The 20,854-nt window shown below is 36.1% G+C and overlaps 1 protein-coding gene across 2 annotated transcripts in view; it reads left to right on the forward strand.

Moving 5' to 3' along the window:
* ccdc85ca (coiled-coil domain containing 85C, a) overlaps positions 1 to 18,829 on the forward strand; it is a 36,560-nt gene extending 17,731 nt beyond the window's left edge. The window contains exons 2-6 of one of the 2 annotated variants that reach the window (XM_084096544.1): positions 5,724 to 5,803; positions 9,746 to 9,850; positions 13,849 to 13,944; positions 16,402 to 16,500; positions 17,619 to 18,829. In XM_084096544.1, coding sequence (XP_083952670.1) covers positions 5,724 to 5,803; positions 9,746 to 9,850; positions 13,849 to 13,944; positions 16,402 to 16,500; positions 17,619 to 17,708 — 470 coding nt within the window. In that variant the 3' untranslated portion in view covers positions 17,709 to 18,829. The remainder of the gene's footprint in view (positions 1 to 5,723; positions 5,804 to 9,745; positions 9,851 to 13,848; positions 13,945 to 16,401; positions 16,501 to 17,618) is intronic. The other variant, XM_084096543.1, reaches the window with a different exon arrangement.
* The last annotated feature ends 2,025 nt before the right edge of the window (positions 18,830 to 20,854 follow it).

Genomic DNA, 20,854 nt, shown 5'->3' on the forward strand with positions numbered 1-20,854 from the left:
TAGTATACTTTAATAGTATACTTTATACTTTACATAATGCAAAACTTAACCAAAAACATGAAGCAATTGTTACCTGAGAAACGTATTTAGTTCCTGGTAACCCTTGCTAGAGGGGATCAATGTTCTAGTTGCAGGGTGGACAGTATCCAGGTCCCTTTGAATGTCAACCCGTTTCAGGTTTCATGGGGAAATGCTTAACACCAGCGAGACGGACCACAGTGCTGTGGAACAATGCCTCACTGTTTGGCTAGCCCCACTTCCACATCTTGCAGTAATTGAAATCATTCCTGGGCCTCCATCCTACCAAAGCTTATTTCTCCGTGCTGCTCAGGGACTTGTACACCCGTAGAAGGTGGGAGGGGTGTAGAGTTGTTTTTGTAGAGTGTTACTTTATGTATGAATCGAATGTGGGGTCAACTGGAAAAGCTAATGAGCTTTTTATTGATTCCAGCAGTTAACCTGCCTGGGTGGCTGTGTTCAAATCAAGAACTTCAAAAGTTGGCACTGAAAACACCTCTTCCACACCCTTACTGTAATATCTTCAATCTTTCCAGACATCACAAGACTGAGATTACATAACTTATGTAACCAATGAGATCAAAGGTTTTCTCATTTTTTGTCAGTAATGGCTATTTTGTAATGCTCATTATCTAGAAACTCTTGTGAGGAGTTTGCAGAATGAAAGTTACGATCTAGCAACAACTGTTTTAGACACTTTTTATTTTATTTCTTATTGATTTTGCTTTTACTTCAGGAAAGTGATAGGAGAGTGTAGACAGGAAAGTAGGGTCAAGATGGGGGAAATGAGATCAGGACATGACCCAGGTTGGACTACATTAATATTTATAGTTGATAGAGAACAGGAAATTATGGATATAAGTTAGGGCCAGATTCAGTTTCACATTGCCCATATGAACACCTTAACTGCTAACCACTAATCCATGACTGTTTTGTCACTTCAGTGTGACACTAGCAGGGATTTTAATGTTTAAAGGTACACTTTGTAACTTTTTTTTTAATTCAAAATTCACAATCACAGTCAATACAGCAATCCTTCTTCCAAAATGTGTTTTTATCTTACCCTGATTCACTATGGTAAGCCTATTATAAGTGTAATATTTTAGATCTGTCGGGATGGTTTACACAGGAAATTGCTTACATTCGACACGTATATGCTTTGAGAGTGGCATAGGTTAGTTGTCACAATGAGCGAGAAAGGTTTATATAGATAATCACCCTATAAATATAATCACCCTTTTAAAAATCAAACAAACGCTGAAACGAGGAGAGTCTGCTGGCAAAAAGAGAACGTGACAGTGCTCGTAATAAAACAAGAATCAACATTAGCTTGGCTTTTCGGAGATGGCGAGAACTGGATTTGAAAAGCTGTAAAAGCAATGCGGAGATCCCGCTTTTATTACTCAACAGGTGAGCAAGGTATTTTATTGAACTGATAAATTGCTTTTTAACATATGTCGCTCTTTTTTTGACTACTTTAGTCTGGTAAAATACCACCGTATGTACCAACATACAACGAGCACATATAGCCCAAGACACAGCATTGTTTTGGATGTTCAGCAAGTTACGAACTACAAGTGTAAACACACCATTATTTTCGTTAACGCTATTACGCTAATAACACTGACCACACCTCAACTGGACAGACTCGACAGAAAGAGTAAAACCATGGCTCTGCAAGTGGGTCACTACTAAGACATGATCAAATAAGACAGAGGGAGACTTTCTCTGAGGCTATTCCACATCACAGCGTCTCTCCAATTAAGTCAAGCTCACCCTGAGATGTTGCCAGCACGATAGCAGATAGATCTGGCATTACTGCTAACATGTGTTTCACTCTGTTTCTCTAAAGACACAGTAGGACAGCTTGTTAGAGTTGAATGTTAAGTTATGTGCTCTGTTGGAGAGCCTACAGCACTTGTGCGGATGGAGGCGAGTGTTGTGCTGCTGAGGATGTCTAATTTAGCCGAGATCACTAGAGGTGGGCGTCTGGGCGACGCTCTCACGACCATCCCTATGTCACATACTTTGCCAGGTTTATCTCGTATTGCCTAACAAATGATGTCTGATAACCTGGAGGAGTGTATTTTTATCATTTTTGAATGTGACTACACGTGTTCCTTTTATAATCCTTCGATATCAACAATTGAAATTGCTTGTACAATTCTCCATTAATCCTCTACTACGCCAATAATGGTGGTATTCAAATCTGGGCGTATACCTCATTCCCCAACAATACATTATGGAGGGGTGTAGAAAACTATTTTTCTCGCATGTTCAAAGAGTTCCTGCTGCATTTCAGCCCCTGCGGAGATAAAAGACTCTCCGGCTGTGAATGGAGCAGGAGGGAGTGTAGCGTTCCGCTTCGTCTTTCTCCGGTCACGCCAGAAGAGGGTCGAGGCGGGGGTTATGTACGTGGCAGAACCGGTCAGGCTTGGTAGACAGTCTCCCTAATCAGCTTGGCTGTGCGTCAGGTGATCAGATGTACTTTAGTTAGATTAAAGGGTCACAAGGATTGGAAAAGAGGATTAACGAAGTAGGACCTCTGCCTACCGCTGCGGTTCTACTGGGCTCGCAACCGTATGTCCATCCCATCTGAGTCATTTAAGTTAAATTACCTTTCAAATCGGCATTTTCATGCATGTATTGTTGTCAGAAATAAGATGAATGGAAAACTAACACAGTAATTCGTTCTGGGCTCATTAAGGGTTCATCAGATTCTGTAAACAAGTCAGAGGCAGCAGTGACACCTGGTGGAGATCATCAATTTCACTGTGATGAACCATACAAAATGGCATGGATGATTGATTGGAGAATGAGGATTGGCCATGGTTTATTAGTTTTGGGTTCATAGGGCACAGGAGACGAACCTTTGCATCTCATTTCAAAGGCCCGGGCGGCCCATCCTTGACTAATGCTGTTAAAATCTTTCTGATGTTTCAAAGGGTATTAGAGTGATTCTGTGGGCTGAAACATGTTTTTTAAATAAGTCTCTTATGCTCACCAAGGCTGCATTTATTTGACTAATAATACAGTAAAGACAGTAATATTGTGAAATATTATTACAATTTAAAATAACTGTTTTCCATTTGAATATACTGTCAAATGTAATTTATTCTTGTGATGGCAAAACTGAATTTTCAGCAGTCATTACACCACTCTCCAGTTTTACGCAATCATCACAGAAATCATTCTAATATGCTGATTTGATTTTTATCAGTGTTGAAAACAGTGTTCTGCTTAATATTTTTGTTGAAACTGGGATGCATTTCTTTCAGGAATCTCTGATGAATAAAAGTTCAAAAGAACAGCATTTATTTAAAATAAAACTCAATTTGATCAATTTAATTAGTCCTTGCTGAATAATCAAAGAAAAGAATTAAAAACAATCTTAATAACCCCAAACTTTTGAATGGTAGTGTATAAAAATATGCATTAAACAAAAATACAATATTAAGTAACTTTAACTTTATTGTTATGCAATGTAAATACGCTAAATTGGCACTTTATTTAATGTTATTTTAGGCCAGGCTTAAAATACATCATTCATTTTTATACAGTATTGAACAGAGGTTCTCTATTCTGTCACCAAGGGGTCCTTGGTCTTTTAGAGAGAAAGGAAGCAAGAAATCCTAATGATGATTCGTTCTGCTTTCATTAAAGAGCCCTGTTGCCTTTATCTGTCCAATCACACCTCACTCAGTTCCTGTTTGACACACACTCTGTGTGAGTTTGTGTACGTGAGTGTGTACATGCAGCTAATCTCTTCTTCAGTCTTCGCTGCTGATTTGTGTAAATGCATGATACCCATATCACCCTCATGATATCTGTCTTCTGGAATTCGCTCTGTTTAGTTCCGGTCTCTATGAAGCCCCTCCTTCCGAAAAGCACAATGTGCTCTGATTGGTCGGCAGGACCAGTGTGTTGTGATTGGTTAATCGCTTTGAGTGTGTTTCAGAAATGCCATGCCCCTTACGATAACATGCCATGAGCAGGAATTATTTAAATGAGGAATGTTGAATGTTGAGGAATGAAGAAAACTCAAGACTTCAATCAAGGTGTTTCAGGGAGCTCAGAAACAGTGTTTACTGATATAGAGAATAACTGCCTTTGGAGTGATTTGTAACTTTGCAGGCCTTTTTCATGCTCAACATTACACACTAAATAAAGTTGAAAATGTAAAGCATACTAGTAGATCCTCTTTAAAAGACTCTCTGGTACACTTGATTCTGATTGGTCAAATATATTTGCATAATGACAGCTAAATTGTATTATTTTTCCCAGTATCTATTGATGTATTATTGTTAATCTCCCATAAAAATAAATATTGCATTTAATTTCAAACAAAACCTTTCTGCTTTGTTTCAGGGTCCTGATCACCCTGTCTGGGTTTATTTCACAATATTGGCCACATGATTGGATTCAGATATTTCAGTATGTTTAGATAACTAAGCAACTCTTGGTCTCTTTCAGGAGGGTTTTGAAAATGGATATTTAAGGATTGCAAAAGTAAAATTACAAGACAGACACACTTTTGGCATCTCCTCAGGCCAACAGATCCTCCATCACCAAAAGGTCATAAAAGGCATCCTGGGAATGCAGCATAAACACAAGACCAGACACTTCAATATCCCCCTCTGTCTCTATGACAAAACTTTTCTTTTTTTTCCTGATTCATTGGCTTTTACTTCACAGACATGAAATCAGTGTGTTTATCAGTGCTTCTAGTTTCTCTAACATCTGATTATGTTCGAGACAAACGTTGGACGGCTTAAATGAAAGCAGCTTTTGTGTGTCAAAGGCAATGTAGATTTGAGATTTCTTTGTCTAAATGAGCTCTTTAAAGTATAAACCTTTATGTGATCATGTAGGATGTGAACTGTGCTAAACGTTCGTCTTTCAAAATCTTTCTTTTGCTTTGACAGATGTCTTCTATTTAACTTATGTAGCTGCAGTGCATTCTGGGATATGGTATTGTATGTCAGTTTATAATAGAAAGCAGCACCATTTCAAAATGACTACGATTCCGGGATGACCAAATCACTTTTAGGGAGTTACAGTAAACCAGCTTTCATAACATAAGAAATTATGTTTAGAGAAACTTGAGGAATGAGGAAAAAAAATCTTACAAGCTGCATGTAGATGTAGGGCCACACAGAACTGCAGATCATCTTGATTTCATTAACTGGCATGATCTCAATGGACTGTTTGTTTGTTTTTAAGGAAATTTATACTTTTATTCTGAAAGGATTCATTAAACTGATCAAAGGTGACTGTAAAGACTTTTAGAATTTAAAAAATCTATTTCAAATAAATGCTGTTCTTTTGAACTTTCTATATATTAAATAATTCTGTAAAATGTATCACGATTTCAACAAAAATATTAACCAGCGCACAATCGAATTATTTTCAACATTGATAATAGTAAGAAATGTTTTTAAATGTTTTTAAATTGTAATAATATTTCGCAATATTACTGTTTTTACTGTATTTTGATCAAATATATAATATAAATTTAAAATAAAATGGGGGGAAAAATTCAAATAAATGCAGCCTTGATGAGCATCAGAGACGTCTTTTACAAAAAATCTTACTGACTTCAAATGTTTGAATTGTAGTGTATGTGATGTATGTTCTATGATCAAACTTTCTAATCCATATTTCTGTCCCCCCCCCCCCCCCCCCCCCCTTTATTCTTTGTACAGATTCATCTTCAAACTACATCCGCCAACTGGAGACTAAAGTCCGCATTTTAGAGGATGACCACAAGCAATTGTTATCCCAGGTAAGAGTCTAATCTGCCTAGCATGACAAGCCAGACCCACATCAAGATGTTGGTTCTGGGAACACACCATTGGCAGGGCTCAATCCGAGGGGCGGGATAAACAGTTGTCTTTCAGATTCCCTCTGCACACAATAGGATAGCGCTACAACCAACCAGAGCGTTTTCCCACCAGCGGAGCTAGTTGATAGATTCAATTTTTGCTGTATCCGGTCGGCAAAACTACGAACACATCTTCCTTTTTTTAAAGAATGACTTCAGTGCCGTTCTTTGTTCTTTTCTCAAAGAAAAGCTTAACTCCAAGCCTTCCAGAGTCGTGGTCAAATCCGATTCGAAAGACCGTTGTTCGCCAGCAGCAGCAGCCATCTTCTTTGTTTTCAAGTAGCAGGGAATTCACGCGGAACCTTCAGAACTCTGCCGTCATTATGTTAAGCCCGCCCACCGACTCTATACACGATGTGATTGGCCTGACTAGAGTTTGGTTTTTCCAACTCGCAAGCCAACGGAGAGTTGCTAGACGACATTGGCTGCAAAATAAAATTTGCTGCCGATAGGGTGCGTCTAGATTTCTAGGCTATAATCCGCTGGCAATGTGATGGAAACGTACGTAAAATGAAAACATAAAAGCTTCCTTCCCAGGCCAGCTCTCAGAGGATAGCTTATCATATTAGGATAATTTGAAAACAGAATGTACATATTATAGTAATAAGCCTGTGGAATTCTAACGGTCAGAATGAGTGAAAAGTGGTATTCCACGCTGAAATGTCTTGTAAAATCTGCTCTCGCAAAGTCTATGCATGAAATCCGCTCAGCACAATCCTCTTGTTTGTTAACATTGTCAGGGTCTGAATCGGGCTCGACTTGGTTTGAAATTGACGCCATCATTAATATTTACATCCGAGTAGAGTTTGCGGTTATGCAGGGGCGTTTAATTTCCCAAACACATGCTGCCAATCACAATACACTGGGCCAGCTACCCAATCACAGCACATTTCGCATTTCAGAAGGAGGGGCTTCATCGAAAACGACACGTTCGAGACAGACTGGGGAGAGAGGAGCTGTAATAATGTCAAATATGTGAAAATAATGCGTTTTTTGAACAATCAAGCATGAAAACATATTCTAGTACACCCCAAAAACAAAATCAATACTTCGTAAAAGGGCATAATAGGACCCCTTTATATGATAAAAATGTAATATGCTTTGTTAACTGTTTTGCAACCATGTACAGTATTAGTCTTTTATGGATTTGGTGTGCAGTGCAGCATTATAATAGTGTGCTTGAGGGTTTTAATCAAGTGCTGATGTTTAAAAGTATGTTGCCCCAGTGTAGCTTACACAGCACATGATCAGCAATATAATGAAAATTAAAAATGAGTGTGGTTATGAGAGCAGGGGGCGCATGTTGTGGTTAGCTTGGGCCCCTTTTTTCAGGCTTGCCTGCAGAGTAGCATTTGCACTTTTATGTGTGTTTGTGTTGTAGATTGTAGTAATACAAGAGGTAGATAGTAGGGATGGTATCAAATATTTTAGTCACATGACTTTCACAGCTCAGGTGATCAGCTCACAAATTTGGCTAAGACATGCATTAAAGATGTCGTTTTTAATTATCTTGTTCCTTAAATGCATATCATTGCACTAAGACTTACATGTTTAACTGTGGCTGAATCTCAAAGCTTTGGTGCTGAAATGCGACTTCGTTTTATGACACTGTAAGAGCTTTGAACAAAAAGCCCCGGAGCTCCGACAGTTATATGAGACAAAGATACAGATCTGTCACTAACAATTTTCTGTTTCAGACGGTCTTCATCTCCCATTTTCCGAGCCCAGATTTATAGACAGAGATAGCACATCCATCTCAATATTTATAGACGGCTCATGCGACTAGTTGCTGTCAGTTTAATTGCATACGCTCATCTCTGATATTCTAATGATACTTCTTCATTTTGTCTTTCTCTGATGATGGATAGAGCTGCTTTTTCTTTTTATTGCCTCCATAGATAACTCAATTCTTTGAAGAAAGATATCTCGGAATTCGCAAGTATTGTATATTTTGTTCTGTATTATATTGTGCCCGATAACCTTCAAGAATGGCTGATCAAGGCATTCTTGCTGTTACTATAAGAAATATGAGCATTTCATAGAATGTTTTTTAGCTGATGGGACTTTTAGAACAATCATTTAGCTATAACTCTGTCACTGTATTCCTCTAGCAGGTAGTAAACCAGATATTAAGCTGCCTTTGGCTGCAGTCCATGCCAAAGATCTCATTCATGGGTCAAACCTGTGTTCAATTATGCATGCTTTGTAAAACATTGTGAGCAGAAATGAATTTATTTCACTCCAGCCTTTTTATCTTTTGATTGAGTCGTTTTCCAGTCAAACGTTTGGAAGACAGACAGACAGACAGATAGATAGATAGAATGAAGTTGAATCATGTTTGCATTTTTTAACAATGTGCATTTAAGAAAATAAAAGAAATATGAGACCCTTTCAGTACAACCATGGGTTTAGCTGCAGTCTCATGTTCTCTTAGCAGAACTTTTATTAGAACATGCTAGACGGTTATGCAACTTACGCACGTAGACACACACAGAAAACTTTTGTAACAATCCACTTTTCCCCGAAAAAAGTTCACAGCCTCAATTGAGCTCCAGTAATCCCTTTGTGAGCTGTTTGCACACAACAGCCATCAACATACGGGGCATGAAAGTTCAAAATGGGGATAATCACACACAGATGCTTTTACTATGGAATATTCATTCATTTCTCCATTGTGCTGAGGGATTTTCGAAATTTTTATTTCATGGCCTGTGACACTCAAATATGCAGCGGTAAGAGTTTTACGGACAGGTGCCTTTTGGCTAAATTTCTTAGGTCATTATTTATGAAGCGTGACTGACATTACCTCTCAGCTCCAGAACTTTCTGTTTTTGCTTTTTTGCCTTTTACCCTTTTCTCAGATCACCTCTCAGGAAATGATCTCACGTGCCATCCGCTATCAATTTTTCATTCGCAAACATTTTTGCAGAGGTTTTGTTATCATCCTTTAGTCAAATATGTTGAAGACAGCACATTCTACATTACGGATCATAACAGTTGTTTTTCCAGTTTCATGGCCATAATGATAGAGGAAGTGGTTGTCCCTGTGGTTTCTTTGTGCTTGGACTGCTAGAACATTAGTTCATCTGATAAGAACTATGAGATTTGCAGTTGTCAGGTGCTGTGAGAAGAGGTCAGGAAAGGGTGAAAAACCCATATTGGTTAAACTAGTGGCAAGAGAGACTAGATAAAAGGGTTTGATACCTTACTATCTTGTAATCACACACTCAGTCTTGGATCTTTCTAGTTGCATGGATTGATTTCATACTTTTTTTTGTCTTAAATGTAAGGCTTCTCATATTGTATATTTTAGAGGTTAAATAATCAGTGCCTTTATTATTGAGGATTTCTGCATCGTATACATTTTTTTGTTTGCTATGAAAGTACAAATGCAAAGTTTATGACCTTTTGGAAAACAAGTGATCTGGCATTTCATGACATCATAAGCTTTATGTCTGAATAACACTGAGTTAACACTGATTGTGTTTTCTCATCTCTCTGCACACATACAATACCGTTCAAACGTTTGGGGTCAGTGAGATTTTTTAAAGAAATTAATATTTTTATTATAAGGATGCATTAAATTGATCAAAAGTGACAGTGAATAATTGTATAATGTTACAAAGTATTTCAATTACAATTGAATGTTGTTCTATTTAACTTTATCTTGCCTTCTACTGTAAAATATCTTTCATATATAATACTGTTCGTTGTATTTCTTTTTGGTTGGTTTTGATTTATCTAGGGAACTGAAAGATTTTTGTGTCTGATTTAACTTTGCTGTTAATTCTTCTATTTATCAAAATGAATCTGTGTTTGACACATACCTGCTTCTCTCTACAGCAGGGGAACGTGGGCGATCTGAAGACACTTCGGAAAGGACTGTCCCTGTATCACTCAGAGTCCCAGCTCTCCTCACTATCCCAGTTTCAGGACACCTTACAGAATGTACGTATTCCAATGATGCAATCTAACGTGACCCCATTATGTTGCATCAGAGCCAAAACCTAAATCACAGTGGAGCTTAAAAAGATTTGTCACGTTGAGCCGATTTGGAAGAGATTTGGCAACAATTAGCTGTTGCAATTCCAGCTGGTTACAGGATTCTGCATTGCTCTTTGTAGAAGCAGATGAGAATTGACCCGTGCCAAGGAGCTTAAAACATCAGGAGCTTAAAACCTGAATGACAGAGTAAAGTCCCATTCAGGACGTGTCTCATGTATTTATTGATTTACTTATTTTTTATTTATTTATATTTGAAAGAATAGGTGCCACTAGTTCAGTGGTTCTTAAACTTTTTCAGGTAGCGGATAACTCAACATTGATCAACAAAAATTGTGCACCAGCTAGAAACCTCAACACAAGTATTTACAGGTTTAAGTTGTGTACAATTTTTATGCAAGTTATACCCTCTATCTTGAAATAATGATAATTTAGATGCCAGACTGTTTTGTTAATATTTCATTGAAATGAACCACACTGTTTGCCAATACACAAACTGAACCAACTGTTGCATAACTGTCAGTTGTGTTATTGAAATGAGACAACAGAAAAACTTTATCACGAATGAACTTTAGCAGAATCTGTTCATTATTATGAGTTAATTTATCATTCAAATAACTCAGCGTTGGTGCTCTTTGTCAATCATTTTATTTATTTAGGTCCACAGTTTTGTTTATTGCCAACTACAGATTGAGAACAACTGCAGAAGTTGCTTTTTATAATGATTTTTTTTTTTTTGTACCAAATGTGAAACTATAAGCATACACTTGGTTTCAATATGTTTTAAAATGTAATTTGTTACTGTGATGGCAAAGTAAAAAAAATTAGCAGCCATCTTCAGAGTCACATGATCCTTTAGAAATGATTCTAATGCTGATTTGGTGAAACATTTCTTATAATTATCAATGTTGAAAACTGATATATATATATATATATATATATATATATATATAGATATAGATATAGATATATATAGGATGCATTGAGTACTAGAAAGCTAAAAAACAGCATTTATTTGAAAGTTTTTACTAGATCAATTTTATTTAGTGTTATAAGAACTGGTAAAAGTCAAGGTAGCCTACTATTCATTTCCTTGCATAGAAAAGGCAACAACAGAATTCTTCAAATAAAAACATTTTAACTTATAAATTGCTTTAAAAAAGCACACACACACACACCACCCTTAGTTGCATGACCTACGAGTATCTGCAGTTATCTCAACTCCCTGCTTGATTTGCTCAATAATAAATACCACTGACAGTGGAACAAATTAATATTTATATAGATTATGCCTAACGGAACCCTGTACTGCACTTATTTTATTCCAGCTCGTCTCAGCTCTGTCTACGAGCTCATCGCTTCATTAGCATGGCTTTGAACTTTTGCTTTAATCACGGGGGGAGATGGCACTAAATAATGCAGTAGCGAACTGCTGAAACAATAATCAGGTTCGTACAAGTGACACAACAGATCGGTTGCTGTTGTTAGGGGTTACCTGAGGATGAAGTTGAGGAGAGGTAATCAGAGTAGTTTGGTGCTTTTGCTGTTGCTTAACCCAAGTAAAATGTACTGTGTAAAAATTATTTTTTGACAGGAATGTATATGTAGACAATGCTATTCAAATGTTTGGGGTCAGTATTTCACCAAAAATACAGTAAAACCAGTAATAATATAAAATATTACTACATTTTAAAAGAAGTTTTCTATTTTAATATAAAATATAATTCATTCCTGTGATCAAAGCTGAATTTTCAGCATTATTACTACAATATACAATATAGTTGTGGAAACTTTCACTTCAAAAAGAAGCACATTTATTTTAAAAAATATTTTGTAACAATATAATAGTCTTTACTGTCACTTTTGTGACCCTGGACCACAAAACCATGGTCACCAAGTCACATGGGTCAATTTTTTTTAAATTGAGATTTATACATCACATGAAAGCTGAATAAGTAAGCTTTCCATTGATGTATGTTTTTTTTAGGATATGACAATATTTGGCCGAGATACAACTATTTGAACATCTGGAATCTGAGGGTGCAAAAAAATTGAAACATTGAGAAAATCGCCTTTAAAGTTGTCAATTTATGTTCGTGATTGTGTTGCATTCACTCACAAAAATAAATGTTTTATATATTTACGGTAGGAAATTTACAGAATCTTCATGGAACATGATCTTGACTTAATATCCTAATGATTTTTGGCATAAAAGAAAAATCGATAATTTTGACCCATACAGTGTGTTGTTGACTATTGCCACAAATATACCCGTGCGACTTATGGCTGGTTTTGTGACCCAGGGTCACTTTTGAGCAATTTAATGAGTCATTGCTGAATAAGTTTTTATTTTTATTCTTTTAGAAATCTTACTGATGCCAAACCTATGAATATCTTTTCAAACTTCTGGAATTCAAACGTTTGGAAATAAAGCTATTTGTTCTTCTTAAGTGCTTGTTTTAGCTGCCTAGGTTCTTATAAATGTCTTTTTTCCAGACGGACTGAAAAAAACAGCTCATACTTAATTAATTGAATTATTTTTTTTAATGTTGCTTTTTTTTTTTAATGGCTGATGGACCTATAACTTTATACATACATCATCCACATTTTCCTGTCTTTTTTATTGAGAAGCGCCACACACATCAGAGTAAGGTTGTTTGTGCTGCTGACCAGTCCATATAGTCTAGTAGTATTTGGATTTGTTTAATCCAGCTATGGCCTGTTATGTGATTCTGATTTCCAAGTGATGTTTATGATCAATGCATTTTGCGGATTATAGAAAGCCTCTTCAGACTATCCAATAAAATTGGTCCTGGATTTGATCGGACTACAGAAATATCTTAATGATTGAATTTGGCTACATCTACCACCACTACTCTGTTTGTGACAGCACTTGGCACGCAAGCGAATCACACAGATGTTCCTCGTGGCAAGGCTTCAAAACTGGGCTCCAAAACAAATACGATGGTCACTCATTTCCTGTTAATGCCTTGAGATGCCACTTACTACTTAATAGATTATTTAATAATCTATAATCTGATGATCTGATGAAATTGTGTCTTTTTTGGTCAATAGAATAAACACATGGAAGACTATTTAGAATCATTCTGCACCCATATACAACATGTAAACACTTGATATACTGTATATAAATCTCATTCAGGTTGATAAGGTATGTTATTTTGGATTTGGATATATATATATATATATATATATATATATATGTGTGTATATATATATATATAGCAATTGTAAATTAAATTGGTCATATTTAATATCATATAATTTCAATTGCATTATGATGTTGAGGATACAACTTATACGAGATAATACAATTTTAAGGGCCCGGATAGTCATTGGCTTTTGCTATTAAAAAACTCCATAACGTTGACCACTGCTTGGCTTGTACTGGCAAAGGAATCCATGCAGAATGAATTGTGGGACTCCTGGGCTTCTCTAATCAGGCTACGGGGCGATGCATGACAGCGAGCATTGGGTCAGGATGTTCCCGGGTCAGTTCAGGGTAAAGTACCCACGGCTCCGGCCCTCAATAAACCTGCTGGCAACTGCAAGTGAACATCACAGTCCTGTTCTCTCAGGCCAAAAGCGAGTTGCAGTTTCCATCCAGGGGTCCTCTCCCAACCCCACTGCTGAAATGCCAGCTCAATTGTTGTGGATTTAACGCTAGAACGGGATTCAAAGAGCTGTGTCTATACTGGGGCTCACAAGACCCTGTGCACTGAAAGAGCTCTTTGTTGATGGGTACCCATGAAGGGGGTACAAGCAGAGATGAGTTATAATGAGATGGCTTAACCCATTTCGAGCCTGAGTTGACTCAGAGAAACAGCTAATGGCTTTTCCAGTGCTCGGATCTCTTCTGGTAATCTGAGAGAGCAGTATGAGTCATCTTTGATCATGACGAATGTGTGTCCATCTGTCCACAGGGGTCCACGCGGATGCCTGGAGGTGATCTTCCGCCCCCTGTCACGGGATACCTGCCGGCAGCACAGAAACCAGAGGCTGTTGTACATGCCATGAAAGTAAGATTATGATGCTGATGTTGCAAAATCAAGCCATACTTCTTGTGGTTGAATTCTAGATATGCTAAAAATATTATGCTAAATTGTATCATGCTGAAATATTACTGTTAATTTCATGGCCTAGCAGTGATCATGCATTCTACTTAGTTCAAGGCTGGTTTGCATCATTTTCCAGTTGTATTCCCACATCATTTTTTAATCAACCCAATGAAAAGTGTCATAAATCATTTAAAAGTTAAAGGTCAAGTCTGATTTCACAGGAATTAGATTGAGTTTCAATTTAGAAACGCCTGATTGGTTTCTTGCTTGATTCCCCTTGAATAGGTTTTAGGACGCATCATTAATTTTATGAGTTGAACCTATTATTATACTAATACTGTCACCTAGAGGATTTTCTGTGAACTGTTGGATCTCTGTTATTTGAAAGAAAACAAAACATTGGTCAAGGGAAGCAGAGAGAGCTACACAGAATATAAATACGACAATAAATACCACATAAAACTAAAAAAAAATACAACGAAAATGATAATAGTTTATTTTATATTTTCTGAGATTAAGTGGTGCTTTCCTGTGTAAAACTTGCTGACACAGTGCAAGGTCCAGTGTAATTTTAGTATTATTTATATACACTTATAGTATTTATTAATATTCTGAATTAGCTTTTATTTTTATATTTTCAGTTTTCATTTTAGTAATTTTGTTATTGTCACGTTTGGTTGCAGAGAGTGCACAACGAAAGGAGTAGATAACTAGTCTTTATTAAATCCACATAGAAAAAATCGTTAAAAGGAAACATTAATACGACCACGTTAAATAAAGACGATACTGCCTGGACAAGGGAACTGAAAAAAAAAACGGAGTGCTTAAATACTGTAGTTGCTTGAACTAATTAACTGCCAAAGAGAATAATAAAGATCAGGAACACAGGCAAAATGAGAACAGTGAAAACTAAACCAAAACACAATGAAAATAAGCCCAGTGCTGGTCCTCTCTATATGCGAAGTATGCAAGTTGCGTATTGGGCTCCCGAACCACCAGGGGGCCCTTGCTCTCAAAGATGATTTAATGACTAGCATTTTAGTTTAGTTATGATTTTGGCTTCCAACGATTATGAAAACATGATGCCACATTCCGTTCCTTTCCTTTAAAGCAGCTGTCGCAATATACAGTCTTCGGCCGGATGTGCTCGATACTAAAAAAACAAGAGTTAAAAGTGTATTTAGTTGCGAAAGAGATGCTGTTCCCCAGGCGATCCGAGACGGAGCGAAACACGGACAAGGCTACTTTGGGCTTCGGGCGTGTGCTTAAATGGACAAATACACAAAGTTATGTCAAAATTCCCGTCTTGGCTAGTTTTACTTAACGCAGTCGGTTATGTCTTAAGTAAACAAACAATTGGGAAAGTAATTGCATGCTTGTCAGTATATTAGATCTGTGCATTTGGTCTTAAAGTGACATCAGCCTAATAAACCTGCCGCTGTCTGTGTCATTTCATGTTAATCAAACAACAAAAGAAAACGAGAAAGTCATTCACTGCTCTTCACTGAATAACTTTAGTAACTTTAATAAGAATCAATGTAGGCCTAAATTGAATTCATACGGTGAAGACTATACAGTTTTTTATTTTTACATTTGATTACTTTATTCAATTTCTGTATAGGCTATAGGCTAAATTATTTCATTTGTATCTTTTTTTCTATTGTATTTGTCCTATTGTTTGCAATTGTATTTTTTTATGGTATTACTGGTAATTACTAAATATATGACTGTTTAACAGTAAAACTGCTCTGAAAGAACAGATGAAGGGGTTGGGGGTCTTTTTGGGGTTTTACGAGCGCATTTACCCCCTTACAAAGTTTTGCTTAGGGCTCCCTGAAGTCTAGGAAACATAGCATACAAATGTGCTTTTGTATTAGATTTTGTTTGTTTATATTTCTATTTAGCTTTAATTTATATTTATTTCATTTTAAGTTTTAGTAATTTTAGTACTTTAATACAGCTTAAACTTAATTATTTCAGTTAGTTGCCAATGCAACATTTTGAAGTTTTTTTGTTGTTAATTTTTTCATCTAATATTTATATTTTAATTGAATTCAGTTTTATTTCAGTTAACAAAAAATGTAATAGTTTTACTTAACGAAAAACACTGACTAGGCTAAGGTGTTCTAGGTCGTTGCCAGGTGGTTGCTAAGGTGTGCTGGGGAGTTAGACTGCTGCAAGTGAAAATAGCCCAGCCTCTAGTCTCTTTGATATTCTGACTCAGGTCCCCCTTTCTTTTGTTTTATGGCAACAAAAAAAGTTTTCACTTTTGATCTGAAGTATTTTGTAGCATAAATGGTACCGAAATCCTAAATACTTTGGGTTAGGGTTCATTCAAGTCAGTTAAGTATAGTAATAGTGAAGCTTGCTTTAGTGAACGCCACTAATCATTTAACCCTCTGTTGATTTGCTTTGTAGGTATTAGAAGTCCATGAGAACCTAGACAGGAAGATCCCAGAGGACTATGAGGAGGATCTCAGTGAGAAAGAGAAAGCCATTGTCAGAGAGATGTGTAATGTGAGTCTACCTAGTAGCATCTCCCATCTGCCTCCCCCTACCCTGAACCTCAGCTTAGATTCCTCTAGTGCATTGATAAATCCCTGTCCAACAGAAAGAGGCTGTAAGTGTGTGCTCCCTCTCCCATGTGTTTGTTTTCCTGTCACTTTGTGTAATCACGCCGGCTTTGATTGAGGACACTGTTTGAATGTTTCACAACAGAGACCTACTTTCAGACCACTTTAATAAGAGGCCTTGGCAAAAGTCCTCGGAGTGTTTACCGCGCAGTTGTCCGTGCAATTAAAATAACTTGATCGCTGAAACAATGCAGGTTTATCAGCTCCCTGAAGGGCCCCTGGAATCTGGGACCTGTGATTTGTTTTTGCCCCGAGAACCGCAGCCTGTCAAAAGCAAAATCTCAGATAGCACAAGGGCTGCTTTCTTTTCTGATTATAATTAGTCCCCAGTCCCACTCAACCCCCTTTTAGAAGATCTCTCTGTATGTTGAGTCATTGCACAACTATAGTTTTTTTTTTTTTTTTTTTTTACTTTTCAGGTTCCTGGATTGAAATATATATATATAATTACAAATAATGATTTGTGTGCCTCATGTGACTTTTTCCTAAGTTTGTACAATTCTCAAAAAAATTATCTTTTTAGGGGTTTGTCTTCAACTTATCTAATAAATACAGAAAACATGTTAAAATCAGGAAAGTTATACTTAGCACTTTTTCTTAATAAGTCAAAATATTGTAATTTAAATGTAATTTTTATAACAAAAATTGCAGTAATTTAATTTAAAGTTGATGAGTTGGTTTATTAGGTATCATTACTAAATTGGTCAGTAGAATTTTTAATAAAAAAAAAAAATAGATAAATAAATACTAAATACATATATATATATTTATATATATATTTTTTTTTTGGCTGCTAGTTAATGTGTTCCGTTAGGAAGATCTATTTGCAGAACCCGAAAAATCACATCATAATTCCCATCACACACAATATAAAAAATCTGCACATTATAATATGACCAAATGTCTATTCCAGGACATACTGAACAGTAGCACAGGATAAATATTTTGAAGACACTTTTCGTTTCAGCTTGACCCAACTGTGTGTTCGCTTTGTGTGTTCAGGTGGTGTGGCGAAAGCTCGGTGATGCAGCAGGATCCAAACCCTCCATCCGCCAACATCTCTCTGGGAACCAGTTCAAAGGCCCTTTGTAGTTCCCATGTCAATGAACGGCAGGCCTTGAACAAACAAACAAATCTGTGAATATGACGAGAGGAGCAGACAGAGCTGGGCAACTTCGGGAAACGACACAAAGAACTTGGCTTCTACTGCCAGCTTCTCTCATGGCATTCAGTTGAGACATTTCAAACCTATTACCTACAACACAGGTGGTAGTTTAATATATAATGGACTCACAATTAGCACAAGCTAAATCACTGCTCTATTTATGTGCATACCTTCCAAGTATTCGTACAAGGCAGCTTAATGGATTCATTTCTCATTCCAGATACGGAATGAAAGCACACAGATAAATGCCCCACGGAGTTACTTATACAAGATTAAACCTTTCCACTCCTAAAAGCTTTTTTGATTTTGGCATAAGACCACTTCATAATATTCTGTCATCTTTTCTTTTTTTGTCTTTGTAGACTACTACCATTCAAAAGTTTGGGGCTGGGACCTTTTAATGTTTTTATCTCTTCTGCTCACCAAGGCTGCATTTATTTGATCAAAAATACAGTAAAAACAGTAATATGGTAAAATAATAATACAATTTAAAATAAATGTTTGCTATTTAAAATTAAATTTATTTATATGATGGCAAAGCTGAATTGTCAGCATCTTTACTCCAGTTTCAGTGTCACATGATCCTTCAGAAATCATAATAATATGCTGATTTGATCGAGAAACATTTCTTATTATTATCAATGTTGAAAACAGTCATGCTGCTTAATATTTTTGTGGAAAACAGTCATGCTTTTTTCAGAATTCTTTCAAAAGAAAAGCATTTCTTTGAAATAAAAATCTCGGTAACACTTTACAATAAGGTCTCATTTGTTAACATTAATGTATTAACTAACATGAACTAACAATGAGCAATACATTTGTTACAGTATTTATTAATCTTTAATGTTAATTTTAAAAAATACAATTGTTCATTGTTTGTTCATGTTTGTGAACTTTGTAATGTTAAGAAATAGTTCATTGTTCATTCTTAGTTCATGTTAACTAAAGTAGTGAAACCTTATTCAGAAGAAGTATCTTTTGATACATTATAATTGTCTTTACTGTCATTTTTGATCAATATAATGCATCCTTGCTGAATAAAAGTATTAATAAAAAAAAAAAAATATATATATTATATATATTTTTCCGTTTTTCTGCAGCCTGACCCGCTAGATTTGTTCCATTTATGCTAAAAACACCCCAGAAAAAAAATGGGGCAAAAATATTAATATTTAGAGGTAGCTCAAGCACATCAAAGTTCGCTGTTTTTGTAGGCAATTTTACAAGTCAGCAAAATTCTTCATTCTAAAACGTTTAGCATTGAGCATTGTATTCAATACTATACACAGTTTGCAGAATGCATCAAATCACATAGCCTATTACTTGATCACAGTTCAATGTGAGTACTATATTAATTATTTAACCAAATATATCTTACACAACATACATTTGACTATTGTAAGGTAACTGATGATACGCATCTTTTCACATTTAGTCCAGGCAAAGTAACTAATTTTGGAGCCAAAAATAGAACTAATTGTAAAATATTTTTTTGCAGCTTAGATCATTTCTATGAGGTGTCCAGAACAACATACTGAAAGTCCTAAGAAATCCTAGTTGAGGAAATATGTTAAATTCTCATCCATCCGAGATGTGTGCCAATAAGGCCAGGCAACAATACACCCCAATGGGGCTATTTTTTTCCTTTACTCCTAACAAAATGAAACTTTACACAATGAAAGTACCCACGAAGAGTCAAATTTTTTGTATTACAAGTTTCTTTGAAAATGAATTTGAATATGCAAATGAGCTATACACTTAATCGAATATAGGCTACCCAAAATACACCCGCATAGGCTTCATTTTTTCCTTTACTTCTACCACAATAAAACTTTACACAGTGAAAGTATACATGAAAAGTAACATTTTTGTTTTACAAGTTTCTTTGAAAAATCTATTTTAAATATGCAAATGAGCTCAACACTAGGCCTAATTGACTTATGGCCAAGAAACCATAAAGTCACAAGTAGAAAAAACAGGGACCAAATAACTAACACATTCATGTCCATTCAGTAAGTTTACCTATGCATAAACACGATAAATTTGAAGTCACTTGCCACACTTACCTGGGTCACTTGCCACAAAAAGACTTATATTGACCTTAAGAATTGATTGCACAATCTTGCCTCCAGTTGCTTTCTAAATTCTTTTTTTTTTTTTTGCGAACAAGCCTTACCTAATGACATTACCCCACAGATAACATCAGAAGAAAGTCAGAATAGCCATCTTAGTCATTAGTAACGTGGTGAGATTAAATTTTGGGCTGGTAGATTTACAAATGATTGGTATTGTTGGTAAGATTACGAGATTACAGGCAGAAGTCATTCTTACCAACTAAACGATTCACTCTCACACAGAAGACAGATGAAAACCCGGATAGACACACTTTCCAGACATTACAGCTCTTTAAAATAATTTTGCCAGACACCAAAACTGCTTCTCTTTTTGTAGTTAGCAAGTATTTCAGACCAGGCGGGCCACACATCAGACTTCCACCGTTTGTAAAGTAGCTTTGCAGTGTTATGAGAAGCTAGCAACAGCAATATCTAGGTTAGTTAAAAATAAAAATTAAAAAACTAAAATCAAATAAAAAAAATCAAAAAGAAACCTCCCCATGTTGTTGTTACCTGTTGTTACCGACCCTGAAAAAATTAAGCCTATTTGGGTGTATTTTGGGCATATTCGATTAGTGTATAGCTCATTTGCATATTAAAATAAATTTTCAAAGAAACTTGTAATACAAAAAAAAAAACTTTTCGTGGGTACTTTCATTGTGTAAAGTTTCATTTTGATAGGAGTAAAGGAAAAACATAGCCCCATTGGGGTGTATTGTTGCCTGGCCTTATTGGCACACATCTCGGATTGGTGAGAATTTAACATATTTCCTCAACTAGGATTTCTAAGGACTTAGTATGTTGTTCTGGACACCTCATAGAAATGATCTAAGCTGCAAAAAATTATTTTACAGTTAGTCTGTCGTAAAACGCTACTTTGCCTGGACTAAGTTTGCACAGTTCAAAGGCAATAGTTCATTGTTTCTTAACACCACGCATTTCTGTGAAAGTGGCTTCGT

Source organism: Abramis brama (assembly GCF_963993115.1).
Source record: "Abramis brama genome assembly, chromosome: 21".
Taxonomy (NCBI): domain Eukaryota; kingdom Metazoa; phylum Chordata; class Actinopteri; order Cypriniformes; family Leuciscidae; genus Abramis; species Abramis brama.